The sequence below is a fragment of the Sander lucioperca genome, chromosome 3, assembly GCF_008315115.2.
Source record: "Sander lucioperca isolate FBNREF2018 chromosome 3, SLUC_FBN_1.2, whole genome shotgun sequence".
NCBI classification, from domain to species: Eukaryota; Metazoa; Chordata; class Actinopteri; order Perciformes; family Percidae; genus Sander; species Sander lucioperca.
The window spans coordinates 21,330,761-21,350,301 of NC_050175.1; the positions used below are offsets into that span (position 1 = coordinate 21,330,761).

The following is a 19,541-nucleotide window of genomic DNA, read 5'->3' on the forward strand; positions in this document are numbered from 1 at the left end:
AAGTGAGATTTGTCAGATTACAGCTTTATGGTTGAATGAAGGGAGGTCTAGAAATTCCAGCGAGTTCGGTGATATCCCCGATGCACAGACTTGATCAAGACTGTGACCCTCAATATGAGTTGGCCCACTGACTAACTGGACACAGTTAAAAGCTTCAATCAAAGTAATAAAATAAGATGTGTGAGGAGACATGGATATCATACTCATATCATATAAGAGCTACAAGTTCAGAAAAGTTGAATACAATCAGGAAAATAAAAAGCCCAGAATATCAAAAGTGATGAAATTGCTGAGAAATGTGTATAATTACTAGAGTGACTAGTTTGTTGGAATTGCTTTTGTTTATGAGTTTTACTGCGATTAGAAAATACAATTTCATGTTCTCCAGAGAAAGCACTGCATTCTAAGAACATAGCAAATACAGACTAAATCAAGCAAATATATCTGTGTCATCTTATTTTTAATAAATAAATGAATGAATTCAACAATTAATAAATGTGTGGACATACTGCAGGAAAATGTGAAACATAAAATAAAGCATAACATGTACGTAGCTTATACAGTACATTTACACATTGCACATTATGAAAGATGAAGACATTAACAGCAGGAGAAGCCACCAAGGTCCTCGCTTTTAATGTTTAGTGTTGAGCAGGCACATACATTTGACATTCAATGGTAACTAGTGCAGGTTTTCCTTTTCTGATGAGCATTTTCTGTTCTTGTGAGCTGCTCTCTTACTATTTTTTTTCATCTCCATCACTTACTTTTTACTAATATGTATGAATACAGACTTTGTAACAGGAATTGTTGTAGTTTTTAGGTAACACTGAAGAGTGTCCTCACAGCTTAATTCACAGTAGTACAATGATTACAATAATCTACGAGTGTCATCTATTAAATACAGCAGATAGAAGGTTTGAATCGGACATTCGCAATAGCCTAGCCTCGCATAGCCAGACCTATCTCCACAGCGCTGTGTCAGTGTTTGAGTATGGTCTGGCTACACCTCTAGGTTGTTTGTATTTCTTTAAACCAATCACAATCGTCTTAGGCGGCGCTAAGCCCCGGATGCAGCAACAGTGCCCTTGCATAATCATAGCGGAGATAGCAGAAGGGGCCTGACATCCGGCGATGCACTCTACGTCGGGTAAGTCAGACAAGCAATATCCCAAAAGTCAGTAATAGTAATGTGAGATGGTCAAATGAGGCAATATAAATTACAGAATAATTTCCCTAATAAAAAAAATCCATTTTTTTTACTTCTACATGAAAAAAGAGACAAGATGTGAAGGTAAACCTTTAGATTTGTGATTGTTACAAGTAATCAGAAAAACCTTGGGTTGAAAGTACAGAAACAACTGAGAATCGAAAAAAAAAAAAGGAATTCCACTGAAATTCATTAATACAGACAGTAGAGAGGGAACGTATCGGTTTCTCTTCATAAGTGCATTAAACACATCAGAACTGGAAAGATATCAAGTACTTTTGCGTCTCCACTGGACTGTCGAGCAGGTGTGCTTTTTTATCAATGATTCTTTAAAGTCACAGATAATGTCCAGCTTTTACGAAGAGTGGAGTTCAGCAATGTTGCAATTTGATAGACATTATCTGAATTTATGTTATTATGCGTTATCAAATGAGACCCTATAGAGTATCAGTACTGGGAGGGTCCAGGTTTTATGCCCTTCACTAACAGAAACAGCGGTGGACGGAGTCTGTTAAATGAAGAAGAAGAAGATTTGGTCCAACCTTTCTGAAGGGCCAAATAAGACTCTTTTCGTGGAAGTTACACAGGAACCGTTGGCCTTGAAGCTGGTCTGGTCATGTAATGGTTTTGCGTTCTGTCCGGGAAACCCATTTGTGTGTAGTAACTCTCCACAGCACCGGTGCCAGCAGCAAACTGAGGGTGGTGACGCTGAGAACCAGCAGGTACACCTGAGCAGAGAGAAAGTAGTCAAAAATTGAGAAAATCTAATCATTAGTTATTACTATCATAAGCATTTCCGACCTAAAATGAGCACAATCACTGACACCTACACTGTTTAAATACTGCATATTATACTGTATATGTGGACTATACTTTGTGTATTTGTCTGCTGGGGTCATATTTGATTAAATCTTACTTTTAATAGAAAATAATCATGACTTTTAGATTTTATTCCACGTTGACGACCGTAAGAAGATTTATATGGACATAGGTACACATAAAAAAGAAAATAGAGCTAAGTTTAAAGGGTCTCACACACACACACACACCACACACACACACACACACACACACACACACACACACACAGCCAGAGACGAGGGAGAGCAGCATCTGATAGGCCAGAGAGATACGTCTCTCTTTAACATACTTTTATTTAACGAGGGTTGTATAGAACATTGCTTGCCAAAATTTGCTCAAACTTTTTTATTTAGGCCTGCATGAACAAAACAGGTAGTTTTAAGTAAGTTTACTCGGTCCAGTTCTCCTGATTAGCTCTTATAACGGGCCAGATGGGTAGTGCACTGCCATGAGTCCATGAGGCAAATGTCTGATTACTCCACATTTTACTTGTGATATTTTGTGATTAAATTCGGAATCGGCCATGTTCTCTGTCAGGTAAATGTAGTAGTACAATGCCTCCCTTTGATGTAGAAGTACACAGTAAGTCAGTATTAGGCTATACAGCGGAGTTGCATATTAAGTGGTTTGGGATCCTTCTGTAAGTCATTTTGGGGTACAATTTGGTTTTGAAGAATTCTACAAGCAACAATACCACAGGCGAAGTAATCGGCCCGTTCCAAACAGGCACATTTTCAACGGGCACTACACTAGTACAACATAATTCTCCTTACTTTTATTAGACATCAACTTGATTTTAGATTAAGTTTAAAGGTCTCATCTCACTGTAAACACAGATTTAGTTGTAATTGAACTTTTTAGTGGTCACTACTTATTATATCATATCCATTACTTCATTTACATTAGTTGTTTGTAATAATCAGCTGAAGTATGCAGTGCACAGATCATATTAAGCAGAGATAACTAAGGATCTTAAGTTTCTGCATGGGAGGGGCGGGGGTCATTTGAACTGATCTGTGCTGAAGCGATGCAAAGGCTCATGGGAAAAAAAATGATGTTCTGAACAGTTTCTGTCCTGGTTAAAGTGTGTTTTATTAATGTTCTGTTAATGTTTTGGGTGTGCATTTATGTTTTCTGGGTTTTAGTTTTGTATGGTTGATTTAGTGTTCATGTTTATCTACATTTGTTGTTGCACCATGACTGAGACCCGGGTGGGGACTGATGGGGTCTGGGCAGTGAGGAAGTATATAGTCACACAGATTGGAAGTCTGTATCATTTCCTGAGTGGAATACACCATGCAGAGTACATTGGAAATTGCAATCTGTGCATTGTTATCCTTTCTGTTTTATTAGAACTAATGTATTAAATACATTGTTCTTAAAATATTCTGTTCCAAAGGAACAAAACAACACACACAAGTTTTATTTTTTTAGTTTTGATAAGTAAAGCCTAATGCTTTGTATTTGTTGTATTTCAACATGACTCCAGAAAAAGTAACCTATGTTTACTAATGATTTTTAGTAATGACTACTAATGTAAACTTGATTAGTCTTCTGCATCAACTTACCGCTCTGTGTTAATACAACGTGACCTGTTAAGTTTCACCTTGTGTAAAAACTTAAACAGTTTCAGGCAACGGGTTTTCACGCACATTTCTAGTATTTAAAAAAGATAAAAGCTACAAGGCACTCTTGTGGCAAAAAGTTAAAAATCCTTTATTTAGATGGCTACTTTATGATGAAATTACTAAGACATGTTAAAGTATGTGTGGTTATCTGTGGCTGTTTTTACATAGGCTGGACAAAGAGACAACTGAAAGACTCTGAGCATAAGTATGCAACTAGAAAAGCTTATTTGGGTTACCCTATGGCTAAGCACTTTTATAAAAGTACAATAACAGTAATCCAACCGGAACAAAACAAATTCCAGTAGCGAATATAAAAATGGACTGGGTCACCGACGACCAGCTGAGCCCTTTTCTGTCTGAAGAGTAAAATAACGTATATATATATATATATTCAGTCATCACTGACCTCTCTGGAGATGATGCCAGCACGACGCGCACGGCTGCTCAGCACGAAGGAGAATTCGCTGACCTGAGCCAGACCGGCTGAGACAATCCACCGAATGTGTCGAGAGCCTGGAGGCAAGATGGCCGACAGCACCAGTACGGCCATCACGAACTGGCAGGAAAAATGAGGAGTTAAGTGGAGACAGGAGGGACTAAGAGTGTGGCAAAGGTGAACTGGAGAAGAGCAAAGAAAAGTGCTGTACCTTCATAATGACGAGTGTGAGTGTTAGCACCAGCAGAATGGTGAGTTCATACAGCACAAATGTTGGGAACACGTGGAGACCTGCAGCATCACACAGACACACGAGATGATTCAGTGAAGTCTCACAGGTAATAAAAGTGTAACATGTTAATAAAGCTAGGATCTGTCTTAAATTGACATGTTGGATCTGACCAATAGAGGCAAAGAAGATGATGGCGAGGAAATCTCTGATCGGCTCAATGCATCCCATGACCTCCGTGGTAACCATATGACCCTGTGTGGACAGCAGAGCTCCAGCCAGGAAACAGCCCAGCTCCATAGAAACACCAAAAAACTCTGTCACCTACAGTATCAGTCAGTGATAGAAAAATCAGCAAAAAAAGCTTCTTCACAGGAGGTTTAATAATGCTCCACTGGATGAGAAATATCAGACGTTTGTAGAGAAATGCAGGAAAACTTGGAATAAATAATAAATAAAAAAAAAGCTAAGTGCATACCGTCAGCATGAAAAAGACAAAAGCTGCCATCCCCAGCACCAGGATCTCCTTGTTGCCTTTGCTCTCAGCATGAAGTTTCTTGTAATATGGGCCAATCAGGAATGCTTTGAGTAACAAACACAGAAGCAGCACAGCAGCCAGAGAGACCAGGACCTGGGCCAGGAGGTAAAACACGCGAAGACTTCCAAACAGGAAGCTGTGTTTCACAAAGAGGACAACAGATTTAATAAGCTGCGAGTGTTTTTGGTTGAGGAGAGGACAAAATATAGGCTAACTGACCTGTCCAAGTCTCCACTCTGTGCCTGGATCAGAGTCGGCATGACGGCGACGAAGAGACCGAGCTGAACATCCTGCATCACTAACATCCCGAGGAGAACGCTGCTGTAGTCCAGATCACCTGTCCCAAGCACTCACATTATTGATCATTGTGTCATCACTAAGTGCTCTAAATACAACATGTCTAATGTATGGAGTTATAGTGTGTCACAGCATTTTGTATTACTGATGTAACCTGCTCTACTGTACTTTAAATTCAAGTACTGAGACTAAATGATATTTAACGTTGCTTTAGATGAGATCTAGTCTTCCTATCGTTTAGGCTTGTTAGATAATCACAAATGGCTCCGAAGCAAAACAGATCGAAAGTAGGCTTGGGCGGTATACATTTTTTTTTTTTTATACCTTCATGGAATTTCATCGGGGTATACGGTATATGACAGTATTTGTGTGTAAAAAAACAATACAACTTAAAAGCGGAGCTGCTGGTGATATAAGTCATAGTAGCATGTATGATATTGTCTAGCCTACAATGTTGTATGTCTAATATACAACTAGCAAGAGGAGAAAGAGGAGCGTCTGTATTTTTGGTGGTATTGAAAATCATTTCTAAATACCCTGGTATACCGTAATACAATGATACTGCCAAAGTCTAATCGAAAGTAACAAGAAGTCAGAATTAGAGGTGTTGAAATTAATCAAATAATCGATGCATCGAATCGTGGACATGGACGGTGCTGCATCGATAATCGACCGGGTCATAATCGATTATTTCTGTTTATAATTTAATGTAGGCCTAACAACATTTCTGTTTACATATTCTGTTATGTTTTGCACATTCAGGAAGTGCCATGTGCTCAGTGCTGTAGTTTTATGTATCCAATTTATTTTTGAAGCTTGAAAAGCTATGAATTAAATATCCTATATGGCTTTAATAGAAAAATGTATTTGACACATCATGATGCATCAAGATATCGAATTGAATCGAATCGCTGACATGATAATCGTAATCGAATCGAATCAGGAGATCAGTGAAGATTCACACCTCTAGTCAGAATCAAGCCCCCTTTATCTTGGATATTAACAAGTCTGAATACAAGTGAAATATCCAAGGCAGTTTTCTTAATGTTAAGATTTGTTTGAGAATATGTCATACTGTATAACTGCATGGGAAATACATGCTGCTGTATTACTACTTACTCCTACTTATGCACATCTAAGCATGTTCATTTATGTGCACAGACATACCTACATACCTTCTTTGTCCCCTCTGCTCCCACCTGCCAGGAAGCGGGACACGAGTGGAGTGCTGGACAGAGAGAGGCAAGTGGAAACGAAGACAGTCTGGGTGGGTCGAATATGCAGGACTTGTCCCCACACCAAACCGGCCCCCACCATCAACAGACTGAGGTAGCACGAGCCCTGGACTGATGTCTTCCATACCTACACACACAGCAACAGCAGCATTTGTATGTATCAGGGGTTTCCTTAAAAAAAGTTAGTGTTACCTACAGTTAAAAGTTAAAATCACTATGCAACCATAACATGCGTATTAGGATTATTTAACGCAAAATACTGCCTTACAATCTAACTTGGATTTTTAAAGTCTAAGAGCTTCTGTAACCGAATGCTTTTACAAAAAACAATTTAGCTTCTGAACTGAACATGGCATTATTGCAAGTTGCTTAGTTATGCAAAAACAAGCTTTGATGAAAACTGACGTTGTTGTACAATTTTAATCCTACATTTAAATCCCCCGTTGTTTACCTTTCGAAGTCGCTCAGGTGAGAACTCCAACCCCACCACAAAGAGAGTGAAGAACACACCCAACTCCCCCAGAGTCTCCACCTGGACCATAGACTGCAAGACAGACACTGACATGAACAACTAGCACAGACTGATGCTGCTCGGTAAGTCTGATCTGACATGCTGACACTGCAAAGAAAGAAAGAAAGACAGACAGACAGACAGACAGACAGACACACTTGTTTCACTATCATTGTGGGGACCCGTCATTGACATAATGCATTCCCTAGCCCCTTACCCTAACCTTAACCATCACAACTAAATGCCTAACCTTAACCCTTACCCTAACCCTAACCATAACTTAATTCTAACTCTAATCCTAAAACCAAGTCTTAACCCTCAAACAGCCCTTTAACCTTGTGGGGTCCAGCATTTTGGGCCCCACAAGGCTGTGCAGACCCCACAAGTATACTGTATTCCCTGGTTTTTGGACCCCACGAATATAGTAAAACAAGCACACACACACACACACACACACACACACACACACACACACACACACACACACACACACACACACACACACACACACACACACACACACACACACACACACACACACACACACACACACCTTGATGCTGTTGAGGCCAGAGGGACCAAGCAGGACCCCACAGATAATATATCCAAACATGGGAGGAAGACCGACCAGACTGCAAATCCAACCACAGGGCAGCGACAACATCACCACCGACACCAAGTCCTGCATGTACATGTTGCAAAAAACATGGCAGTAACATTTTGGTACAGTTAAACTCAAAATCAAATATTAGAAACTGCACTCTTCTACGCATTTTTGAGGATTCAAAAGAAATGAATACAGTGTGTCTACTTCTAATGGATTAAATAGGGTCACACATGAGCGGGAGGAATAAAGTGACCTTGATGAAGTGATGGTCGGCTCTTGGCATCGTGGAGTCTCGTGGTTTGGTCAGGACATACTGGTTGTTTTGCGAGTCGATGAGCATGCTCAGTCCCAGGTCATCCTCCACTTCCTTCTGCTTGGACTTATTCTTCCTCTTGCCTCCGTTCTCCTCGTCATCCTCCACTCTCAACACTGCCTCTACATTTACTCCTTTCATCTACACAAACAATGAGTATGGACAGAGGCACAATTTGATCTTTGTCAAACAACAGCAAGACAGCCAGGCTCACCTGGTGCCAAAAAGACATCAAAAGTCTGTTGTGTGTGTGGTGACGGAGACACTGGACAAGTCTGACACATTAACTGGGATCACTGGTCCCACGGGTTGCTATGGGAGTAATTCTCCTAAGGTCAGGGAAGAATTTGACAGGAATAGTCAAACAACCAAGTGTATTTGCAACCACAAACTCATTGGTATCATGACGATTCAGCCTCCAAGTGTCTGAAAAATAGTAAGCAACAAAAGTCTGTGAGTGCTGTTTACTGACCTGTTTGTTGTTGTCAAAGGCGTGCTCCTCAATCTCCTCTTCCAGCCGGTCTGCTGCCTTCCTGACGTCCTCCAGGATCTCATCCAGCATGGACAGAGTCTTATTCTGGGCTAAAGCACTCTTAATAGCTTCCTGCTGGTGCTTCTCAGCAGCCACCAGCTCCACATACTCCTGTTCCTCCTGAAAGGAGAGAGCAAAGCCCGACAGACAGGTGTGTATAAGCAAGTAGCTTAACAGACATGTTAACAGAAATGCCTGTGGCAGCATACACATGAAACTCACACTAAATATGCTTATTCATAGGACATACAATATTACATGACATTACTACCTTTGACATAGGGGTGGACGATGTGGTTGACATCAATATTATTATATTTGTATGACATTATCACATAACACAAAATTACAAATGGGTCTTCAATTGCTTATTTTGTTAGTTCTAAGATTTTGACATTTAATAGACTTAACAATTAACCAATTAACCCAAAAAAATATTGAATTAATGAATGAATAATTAAAATAACCCGATATTGACAACATGTTTCCAAAAAAGTCAAATAAAAAATAATATAGGACGATATGCCACCTCGTGGCATCACCATGCATTCTTTGCCTTTGTTGAGATGTATTTCGATGTACAACATGTAAACATTTATAGACGTATTACTTTGCTTTGTATTAGAAACGGCAGTCTTAGTTCACTTAATTGAATTGAATGCAGCATGTATCAGCCCCTCTCTCTCCTGCACTCTGACTAGTCTCATGACACACTGCAGACCTCACCTTTATGGCTGCCTCCCTGAGGGCCTCCAGCCTCTGTCTGCTGCTCTCCTTCATGTTGACCACATCCCTGTAGTCTCCCTGCAGCGCCCTCTGCAGGCTGTGCACCGCCTGGAACACCAAGTGCTCGCTCTCATTCAGCTCCTTCTGGAAAACTTCCAGAGTGTGAACCTGAAGGCAGACAGGGAGACACCAGTCAGCCATTGAGCTGTAAAATGCTCGGTTTGTGGTTTCTTTAATTTTGAAACACTAGACGAGAGCAATTTAGGTGTCTTCATCAGAAACTAGGCATGATAAATAGGACAAAATAGATGTTACGTAACGTGTTAAAATCGAACAGGCCATTATCTAACCCAGAGTTGAAACACTTAGCCTAGTTGATTAATCAATTAGTCACTTGACAGAAAATCCTCCAGCGACAAGTTAGTTTATCATTTAAAGCTATAGTGCGTAGTTTCTGTCTCCCCCATGAGGAATTCTATGTAATGACAACAATTCTGTCGGCGCGTCCACATGATACAAGCCTTCCGTGATCGCGCACGTGCCCCCACCCCTCCTCTACACAGTTGCTAGCAGCCAAGGAGGAGACGGAGGATTAAAAAAACATGATGGACTCTTCAGAAGAGGTCATTATCTTCACTGGAGCTTCTGCGCAGGAAAGTCACCGGACGAAACAATCGTCTGAACATAGCCATACTGAGAAATACAGAGAGAGTTGTGTGGGGCTGATAGTCTTAATTAGCTTTGTAGCAACTCATTTGGCAATGGCTTGAATGTAACAGACATTAAGTTACGCACTAAAGCTTTAAGCATCAAGAAAAGATGCCAAATATTCTCTTGTTCCAGCTTCTCCAATGTGAGAATTTGCTGCTGTTTTCTGTTTTGTATCATTGTAAATTTAATATATTTTGGTTTTGAGCTGTTGGTTGGACAGAGGGGTTCTGGGAAATTGGAAAAGGCATTTTCCACTGTTTGACATTTTCTAAAGCGCAGGAATAATTGATTAACCTAAAAAACAACTAACTGATTAATGCATAATGAAAATGATTGTTGCAGCTTTAATCTAACCAGGGCATCTCTATGTGAAACCTGAACTGTAAGTATGAAATATGAACAGGTATTATTGTTGAGCTATTGTGTCAACACACAGAGAGACAAAGACCCCACCCTGAAGAGCTGCAGACCTTATGTCTCACACACTACGTACTTCCAGGGGAATAGGGTATACAAAAATAAAGCTGAACAGTCACTAACAAATGGTCGCATTATGATCCAAACAGAGGGTCTTTTCATAATCTGGTATTTATTCTCAGTCCAGTACCTGGAAGAGCCTCTCTGGTTCTGAAAGGGCCCTGTCTCGTCTGACAGCATCAGCAGCGGCTGCCAGTTTCCTGACAACCACATTCTTCTGACGCAGGAGCCCCACCAGCCGCTTGCAGTTGCTGGTCACCCAGCTGTGGCCGTGTGTGGCCCCCTTGCTCCGATAAAGCTTGATGGCGTGCTGGGCCACTTGGTCCTTCTGCAGCACAGCAAGTGCCCCCGCCGTGCCAAGGCACAGCAGCCAACATACAACCTGCATCCAAACCTCTACTTCTGTCTTCACCCGAGTGTGAAGATTGATGAAGAGAAAAAGATCTGGGAAATGGAAAAAAGAAAGGCATGGTTGTTACAAAGATCAACAACAAAAAACAATAAGGAGGAGAATACTATATGTATATACTCAAAAAGAGTTTTAAGGATATGTCTGGTTATCTTTTGTTTTTCTTATTGTCAACAAATCCCAAGAAAAGACCAAACCAACAATGAACTGCTATCCCTAACAAGTACTATCTGTGTATGAAAAGCCTGATATAGCTTATTTCTTTGTGACAGAGAGCTGCATTGTTGTCCAAAGAACTATTAAAAACACATCAGTGAGCCACACTGCTGCACCGCACTGGGTGAGTTGATATCGGAAGCTGGAAATAGTCCTTAATAATAGTCCCTAACAAATACACTATTTACTCCTGTTTGAGCTTTTTTTTATTAAAGTATATATTTTTGTTTTTAAAGGTCTATGTCTTCAGTAGGGACAATGGGCTTGTTGCTGAGAGCCACAGACAGGGTATGGAAGTGGGAAAGCATATTCATGGGATTTATTTATCCCAGAAAGAAAATATAGAAATACAGGAATTGCCAGTCATCCCTTTAAAGCAGAGATAGTGACAATATTTCTCTTAAATTTTGAGATTATCTATTTTTATGTGAGCTACTCTGTGCCTTTGTGCACTCTGTGCTTTTAGTGTCATCTCAAGAGACAGATTCATCTTTTGATCACAGCTGAAGAGCCTAAACAACAGCTGTGTATACTCACCTGTGGCCTGTCGCTTTGAGTAGCTAATAGCACCTTGTAATTATGTGTTACAGTAATATGCTCTTGACTTCACTGAGCATATCACATAGATAAATTCCAGTAGTGCTTTCTATTTTGCCTACACCTAAAGTGACGTTGCATTTAAAGTCTAAAAACTCATACAATTTAAGAAAAATGCTTTAACGTGAACAGCATGCCAACTCGTACCATCTGTGCTTGCTTACACATTAATGACTGAATGACTGCATTCAACTCACACCCAAGCTGTACCGCACCTTTGTGAGCATGAGTCAAGCTGAGTGATGTTTACTTTCCAAACTCCTTCTCTGTCCTTCCTTCAACTGGACTGCAGCCACTCTGCTACTGATGCTAGAAATCAATAGCACAATTCACACACTATTGAGGGGATTAATCAATAACAATGGGTCATATTTTATTAGCTGATCATAACACTGGTTTAACACTGGTTAATCTGAAAAGTATAGCTGTGAAAGAAATGTAATGGTGTAGAAAGTACAAAATTCCTGTTGTAGTAAAAGTAAAAAGTGGGATGAAATGTAACATGTAAAGTACAAGTAACTCAAAACTTTTTAGGTACATGTATCACTTTCCACCACTGATCTGCACTGACGTTTTGACTGGTTGTCAATGTTGGCTACTAAAAACCTGGAGGTTACTCTATACTAATGCATGTTTAAAAAGTATAAATACAAACAGCTGAATGCCAAACATAAAAATGCAATGTAAATGTGAAAGAAACAACTGAAACTAATGAAAATCAAATAAATAATGGCAGCCAAGAGTAACATTATACAAAGCTGAAAACCCACCCCAGGCATGAATGATGTTTCAGGAAACACCGTGAATTAGCTCCATGTCCCAAAACAGATTACTCATTAAGCACATCCATTTTTTTTTTTTTAAAGATAAATAAAGAAAAGCTGCAACTACCTGCGAAATATGTGCACTATCCTGGCTCTCAACTCCAATCCACGACTGAAGGAGAAGCTGAAGAAGAAGGGAACAATCATGCTGTTGTACCGCACCACCACCTCCACCTCCACCGACACCCCTCCTCCCCTGCCACATAGCTGAAGCCAGCGTCGGTGCAGGCGTTCACCGGTGGCGACCAACTTAATGTTTACTTCGACCTCCAACCGTTGGTAACATTATTCGTGCTAGCAAAGGGGGATGCTAACGTTACTTCGTCCAGGTAGGTGCGACTGCTGTTGATGAAATCCCAGTTGAAGTTGGACCAGTTTTTAACGTGTATAAAGGTCAACCTGCTTTCTATTCTGTAACTGGGAGTAAAAGCTAAGTTAGTCCTCAAATTCCTCAGAGCTGTCAGACCAGCTCCACTCAGCTGAGTTCACACACACACTCCTATGACACCAACGTTAAAGCTAACATAGCTAACATTAGCTAAATAAGTTAGCCACATTAATATCAGCAACTTTTATGGAAACAGCTCATTAAGGCGTGTCACAAAAGAACGCCAACATAAACTGTGGCTGAAACTGAACAACGGCTGCATTGTTTTCTTAATATAATCGCGTCGATATAACTTTGATCCATTTTAAGATTACTTCCGAAACATCTTGATCAGCTTTGATATGGGAGTTGTAGTTTTTCAGAGGTTATGTTTTGTTGCTCGACCGTGTCAAGTGCACTCACAGCACAGTGGCAGCTGCTCCCTGGTTATGTGAAATCTACTATGACTTGCCCTAACGGTTGCTTGTAACACTATACAATTGATTTTGAAAACAATACGAAGTTCAGTTCAGAGTTGAGTTTCATCGACTACCATACACAAATTTGATTGAATTAATGTGGCATCAGACTGTTTAATATAAACTTATAATGTGACAATTTCCTTTAAATATATTTCTGTAGAAGCACTTTAACAAATACATATTTTGTCGAAACAGTAAGAGTGAAAGACATAAGCTGAAGGTGTTTAAAACTCAGGGCCTCTGGGATCGCAGTGCTGTAGAACTACATTTCCCATGAACCCAGTGCCCCTACAGTAGCGCAGTTCTTTTTGCGCATGCGCAACAGGGGTAATTGGATATCAAGTGGGCCAAAACAGCGTATGGTAAAATGGTAGGTAAGATTAAAAATGAGAAACCGGGGCAATTCTTTAGCTCAGTTAAACAAGTCCAAAAACCGATAACGGCTGTCACTACTATTAAGGGGACACACCGATACGGGCATCGGGGTGTCCTCAGCCAAGTGTCGCATTGGGGTGATATGTGTCGGGAATATGAGGGAAATGGAAGGTCAGTTGTTGGTATTTTAAGATCGGACACTTGCCGCACGTACCTTTCCCTTTTTGGTAACTCGCCTCGCTTGTGGTGCTGCCCCGGGTCTGGAGAGAGCTTGCAGGATCAAACGTCCCCTTTCCTAGGGAAACTAGGTCACCAAACACTGGCCTGGCTGTCACGGTGAATTTGCTGTTTGATCATCGGGTGGGTCAGCTCTGCAGTTCTGCAAAACGTGCAATCCTCCCGTTGACCGTATAGATTAAATAAACACGGGAAGGTATTTTTTGTAAACTAACGGAACCATGTGCTGGTGCATTTGGAAGTGACAGTGTCGTTTCCCGTAATGCACTTATACTAATATAGTATATAGCTGTTGCACGCATGGTTTTAAATTACCAGATCTTATAGTCACGGCACGTGTTATTTGAATACAATCCACTTCCAACTGTGTTTGTGTGAAGTTACAGATTAAGTACAGAAACTAGTTTCCAGCTAGGAGGTTTGAATGGAAATCAAATCCTTGCACTCTTATTTAAATGTCCAGAAAGTTTAGGCTGTGGGTTGTGTAAATGTTTATGTGTAGCCTCTCCACATGCATCTCTCTTCATCCCATTTACCCAATACTGGATTACCACCTGTCCCAGGGGTCCAGACCCTCAGGGGTCCTGAAGGCCCCAGGATGTGGGTGTAGCAATTAGTTTGGTAATATGCACTACTCTTCTGCATTTTAACATAACTTTAAAGCCTTTGTTAAAATTCTGCTTTAATAATGTAAATAATTAACTTGATATTGTGCTTCCATGGTGCATATTCTTAACAGATGTGAACATGTTGTATTCTCATACCAGGTGGTTTCTGAGTAAAATGGCTTAGGGGGAATATGTGTGTGGGCTTAATAGGCCCTGACATGCGACTCCAGCTCTGCATTTGCCTTGTGTGCCTGCTTGTTTTACAGCACAAGTTGAAGTCATCGCAGAAGGACAAGGTTCGGCAGTTCATGTCCTTCACACAGGCCGGGGAGAGGACAGCCGTCTACTGCCTGACGCAGAATGACTGGAAACTAGAAGTCGCCACAGACAACTACTTCCAGAATCCAGACCTCTACTACAAAGAATCCATGAAAACCTCAGTGGACCGCAAGAAGCTAGACCAGCTCTACAACAGATACAAAGGCAAGAGTTTCAAAGTCAATTTTAGCATAGTTTGCTTGTCTTGTCTGTTACACTGTTTTGGCACTGTTTTGCTCACTCTTCTCATCTGTCTGTGCAGACCCCCAGGATGAAAACAAGATAGGCATTGATGGGATCCAGCAGTTCTGTGATGACCTGACGCTGGACCCAGCTAGCATGAGCATACTTGTGGTGGCATGGAAGTTCAGAGCGGCCACCCAGTGCGAGTTCAGCAGGAAAGAGTTCCTGGATGGCATGGCTGAGCTAGGGTGAGCAACAGTGATATTGAAATCTATTTGATGCCACTGTATTCTCTACACTTCATTATTTGGAAATAGTAAGACGTTGTGAAAGTTGTTGTTTGTCTTGTTTTGTATGAGGACAAATATTGAATGACATATTCTGTTAAAAGTGAGTCCAACAACAACTTATATGGTCAGAAACCTACCAGTCGTTGTGTGCAGTTCGCCACTACTCGTAATAACAGGATTTGTTATTTTCTTAATGTCTCCTCTAGCTGTGACAGTCCTGAAAAACTCAAGGCGATCCTTCCCAGACTAGAGCAGGAGCTAAAAGACACAGGGAAGTTCAAAGACTTCTACCAGTTTACCTTCAATTTTGCCAAGAACCCCGGCCAGAAAGGTTTAGGTAAGCGTTAGAACTAAACATGTAGAACATAAGAACATGTAGGAAAAGTAAATCTTGTCACTTTCAGTTTTACAGGTTCTTATTTTATAAAAAAAAAAAATCGTATTATAAGAAGTTGAAAATCTCTACTTTGTGCCCTAGACCTTGAGATGGCTGTTGCTTACTGGAATCTAGTTCTCACAGGTCGCTTCAAGTTTTTGGATCTCTGGAACTGCTTCCTGCTGGTGAGAGAGCAAATCTTGTGTCAGCAGGATATTACAAACACAAATACTGTACATACTGTACATTTCCAATGGTTCCTAATTTTTGGCATATCTTGGGAAGCAAAACTATTAGAAACACTCTGATAGAATACAGTCAAATACAGCAACACTACAAACAGCAGCCATCTTTGACACATTGCCAACAACAATAACTAAGTTTCACAAAGGTAGTGTTTATTTCCAGACTTGAATTGACTTTTAATGCACAAGACATTCTAATAATGTTTAACTCCCAATCTTTTCCTGTTACTGTGCTGCATTCAGGAACATCACAAACGCTCAATTCCCAAGGACACATGGAACCTCCTTCTGGACTTCGGCAATATGATTGCAGACGACATGTCAAACTATGATGAGGAAGGTGAGGTTATTAAAGCAGGATACAATAATGTGTATACATTTCAGGGGTTAAAAACAACAAACACTCTGACTGAATTATCAGAAATACAACTGTATGTGATCACAGTCACCCTGATTAACTGACTATGGCTAACATCACATCAGAGTAATGCCTTATAACTTGCATTAAAGTGATCTGTATGTTAATACCACTTGATGAACCGGTCCACTAAGTCATTATTGTATTAGATTACATTGATTAATATTCAGTGGGTTTTTTTCTCTCCTCAGGGGCATGGCCTGTCCTCATAGATGACTTTGTGGAGTTTGCTCGGCCGATTGTGACGAGTAAGCGCACCATGACATAGTGTTTGTCTCGGATTCATGCAGCAAATGGAGTTTGTGTTTCTCCCAGTTTTTTTTTTTTTTTTTTTTTGAATGAGGATTTTTATACAAATGAGCCAAAAAGAGAGTACCTCTCAATAAGCCTGTTTGCAGCTTGTCCTTCAGATTGTTCTTCCAACTGCGTAAGATGCCTTGAGGAAAGCAGGAGGAGAATCAGCAGGAGAGAGATTATGTTTAGTTTTTTTTGGCAAGGACAGACTTTGGAATTGCAATATGGAAATGATGGGTATCCTAAAACTCGTCACTCATGGGCAAATCACCAATGGATGAGGCTTCGAACTGCTGCTGCGGACTTGGCTCACTAACCTGCACCCTCGGCACAGTGAGGAGGGACAGTAATGGTGAACCTTTAGCACACGCAGAGGATAAAGTTATAGATGCAATAGGATGTGGCCTCTTACATTGTCAGTTGTGAATGGAACCGTATGTTCAAATCTGCATGTATTTGTCAGCTAGAAGCAAGGCCATGGATGTTGAGGAGAGGGAAAAAGTACTCTACATTATTTTCACTGAGATTGCGAATGTGTAGCTCTCTAACAATCACACTGAGAGCAGAGAGAGAGTGTGTGTGTGTGTGTGTGTGTGTGTGTGTGTGTGTGTGTGTGTGTGTGTGTGTGTGTGTGTGTGTGTGTGTGTGTGTGTGTGTGTGTGTGTGTGTTGGGGGGGGTAAACATATTGCCTCTTTTACAATATAATGTTAATTGTAGCTCATTTGGTTTTATTATGATTACAAATTATGATCACTTTAACTGAGCAACAGTGAAAGAATTCAGATCCACATTTTGAATTCACACAATTGGAAAGAGCAGCATGCTTTTCAGGCTCAGCACCAGCAGAATCACATTTGTTACAGTTGTAAAATGCTATATCAATAGGAAAGGAAAAAAAGAATAGATTTAACTTTTAGAGGAGCAAAAAATGTTTATCCGACAGGTTATGACATTTATAATCATGATTAATACATAAGAAGCATTTAGGATCCTCATTTCACAAAGAAACTGACTCATTGACTGTTTCTATTATCCAGGTGATATATCAACTTTGCAAACTGCACTGATTTACACTTTTTCTGTTGTAGGTTTTATCAGTTAGCACTGTATACATCTACAGAGCTATTCAGTTTACTGTGGGTTCACTGACATAGACTTTTATATATGAACATCTACATCCCAGCTTAGATTTAACTGTTTGTTTACACTGTTTGAAGTTTTAGTCTGTTGCTTTTCATGATTTAGTGGCTGTAGTGCAAGTATCATTGAACTACCACACAGAAAAACAGGTCACTTTGAGAACAATGGTTGTGCTGCCATCTAGGGGTGCAATGCTTTTCCTCCATACCAGATTTAGTGTTGCTCTATACGTGTAATTATAAACACTAAAAGAATCCCCCTTTCTCAGAAGGTATAGCTGAGGTACCAGTCGTCCTCTCCCAGTCACAGTGAGCAGCAGGCAGCTTCCTGCACTTACGTCAGTATTTGCCATCTAACTGTGCTATCTTGTTTTGCCAATTGTTGTCGTAATGACAAAACCTTTGCCATGTGTTGAAACAAGGATGGATTATTTCCCCACATGAAATTTCTCATCCAACTACAGGGGAAATATTTGCCTTTTTTTAACTTCTGTTTAAGTTCTCATATTTATGTAAACAGAGGTCAGTCATAAACTATGGTAGTGTGCATAACTTAGATCAGGATGGGAATTTATTATGATTTCAGTCTTAGATTGAATGCAGATGAGCGGCAAAAAAAAACAGCTTAATTATGACTGTAAAACAGTCACTGTAGCAGCGGGTAAATGTGCCATATTGTTCATCTTTGTAACCTGGCAAGTTGGATATGTGTTATTGGTGGAATTAAATATCCCATATAACTTTCTGACTGTCAAGGGTGTGCACAAACCTATCACAGTCAAGACAGCGAGATGATGTGAAAACGTTTCCCAGTTGATTGTTGTTGACTTTATTATCGGACGTGTGTGGTTCAGGAGCAAGAAAATGTGACATCTTTCAGTATTCTGTTTGATAATGTGGTCCATTCGGTACGTTTTTATTTGTCAAATGTGTGGTCAACTCTTTTAAGTCATGCAGATCGTTCTTATCAAAATAGTATTATTTTTTCCAGCAAGAAAAAAGGTACAATGGCTTCAGAAAGTTTTCAGACCCCTTCACTTTTTATACACTTCATTAGATGGAATTTTAAATGGATAAAATTGGATAAACCATTTTTCCCCGACAATCTACACTTAATAGTTGTGGCATAGAACATCTGTGGAGAGACCTGAAGATGGCAGTTCACAGACGTTTCCCATCCAATCTGATGGAGCCTGAAAGGATCTGCCAGGAAGAATAGGATCAACTTCAGGAGTACAAAGCTTGTGGAGACTTACCCAAGAAGACTCAAAGCTGAAATTGCTACCAAAAGGGCTTCTACAAAGTACTGAATCAAGGTTCTGAAAACTTAGTGAGAGATTTCAGTTTTTAAATTTTTTTTTTATACATTTTCACTTTGTCATTATGGGTTATGGAGTGATGATTGATTGGCAAAAATGGCATTTTCATCCATTTAAAACACACACACACACACACACAAAACAAAGAGTGCAAAAGGGAAGGTCTGAATACTTTCTGAAGCCAATTTATTTACAGAATATTATGTTTTGTCACAGAAGCATACCGTACATTGTTTTCTTAAGCAAGTTGTCAATAAAGCATGTTTTTAACAGACTTGTAAAAGATGTACCTCTGTCTACCAAGTACAGCAGTTAGTTCACAAATGGTTGTTTTGTTGTCAGAAATGAAGATATTAAATGCTGGTCAGCATGATTGTGTTGTGCTGAAGTCAGTATCCCAATATTAATATTTTTCTGAAGTCAATAGGAATCACAACATGTCAAATGTACTAATGAAATATTGCCGCTAAAATATACAACTTGATCTCCAGTGTGACAACCTGTGTTATTAATTTCATCAAACAAAAGTCTT

At 40.1% G+C, this 19,541-nt stretch overlaps 2 protein-coding genes across 8 annotated transcripts; one reads left to right on the plus strand and one right to left on the minus strand.

Annotated features, from left to right (window-relative positions):
- On the minus strand, positions 1 to 13,974 carry tmco3 (transmembrane and coiled-coil domains 3). 2 transcript variants are annotated; one of them, XM_031324386.2, is made up of 16 exons: positions 13,796 to 13,974; positions 12,425 to 12,481; positions 11,749 to 11,842; positions 10,442 to 10,755; positions 9,124 to 9,291; positions 8,338 to 8,517; positions 7,806 to 8,006; positions 7,499 to 7,627; positions 6,886 to 6,978; positions 6,375 to 6,561; positions 5,122 to 5,239; positions 4,843 to 5,038; positions 4,538 to 4,688; positions 4,347 to 4,426; positions 4,106 to 4,255; positions 1,825 to 1,938 (listed from the first exon to the last, which is right to left on the minus strand). In XM_031324386.2, exons 4-16 carry the CDS (start codon positions 10,697 to 10,699, stop codon positions 1,825 to 1,827), a joined length of 2,025 nt encoding a protein of 674 aa, XP_031180246.1. In that variant the 5' UTR covers positions 10,700 to 10,755; positions 11,749 to 11,842; positions 12,425 to 12,481; positions 13,796 to 13,974. The 2 variants fall into 2 exon arrangements, with proteins under 2 accessions (XP_031180245.1, XP_031180246.1); XM_031324385.2 differs by lacking the exon at positions 13,796 to 13,974 and having other exon boundaries at positions 1 to 1,938; positions 12,425 to 12,678.
- Positions 12,476 to 19,284, plus strand: dcun1d2b (DCN1, defective in cullin neddylation 1, domain containing 2b). Of its 6 annotated transcripts, none has more exons than XM_031324390.2 (7): positions 12,476 to 12,686; positions 14,693 to 14,909; positions 15,007 to 15,175; positions 15,424 to 15,554; positions 15,696 to 15,778; positions 16,082 to 16,178; positions 16,448 to 19,283. In XM_031324390.2, the coding sequence occupies exons 2-7, from the start codon at positions 14,735 to 14,737 to the stop codon at positions 16,522 to 16,524; spliced, it is 732 nt and encodes a 243-aa protein (XP_031180250.1). In that variant the 5' UTR covers positions 12,476 to 12,686; positions 14,693 to 14,734; the 3' UTR covers positions 16,525 to 19,283. The 6 variants fall into 6 exon arrangements, with proteins under 6 accessions (XP_031180250.1, XP_031180249.1, XP_035855366.1 ...); XM_031324389.2 differs by lacking the exon at positions 12,476 to 12,686 and adding an exon at positions 13,436 to 13,576; XM_035999473.1 differs by lacking the exon at positions 12,476 to 12,686 and adding an exon at positions 13,558 to 13,580 and having other exon boundaries at positions 16,448 to 19,284.
- Positions 19,285 to 19,541: the final 257 nt, after the last annotated feature.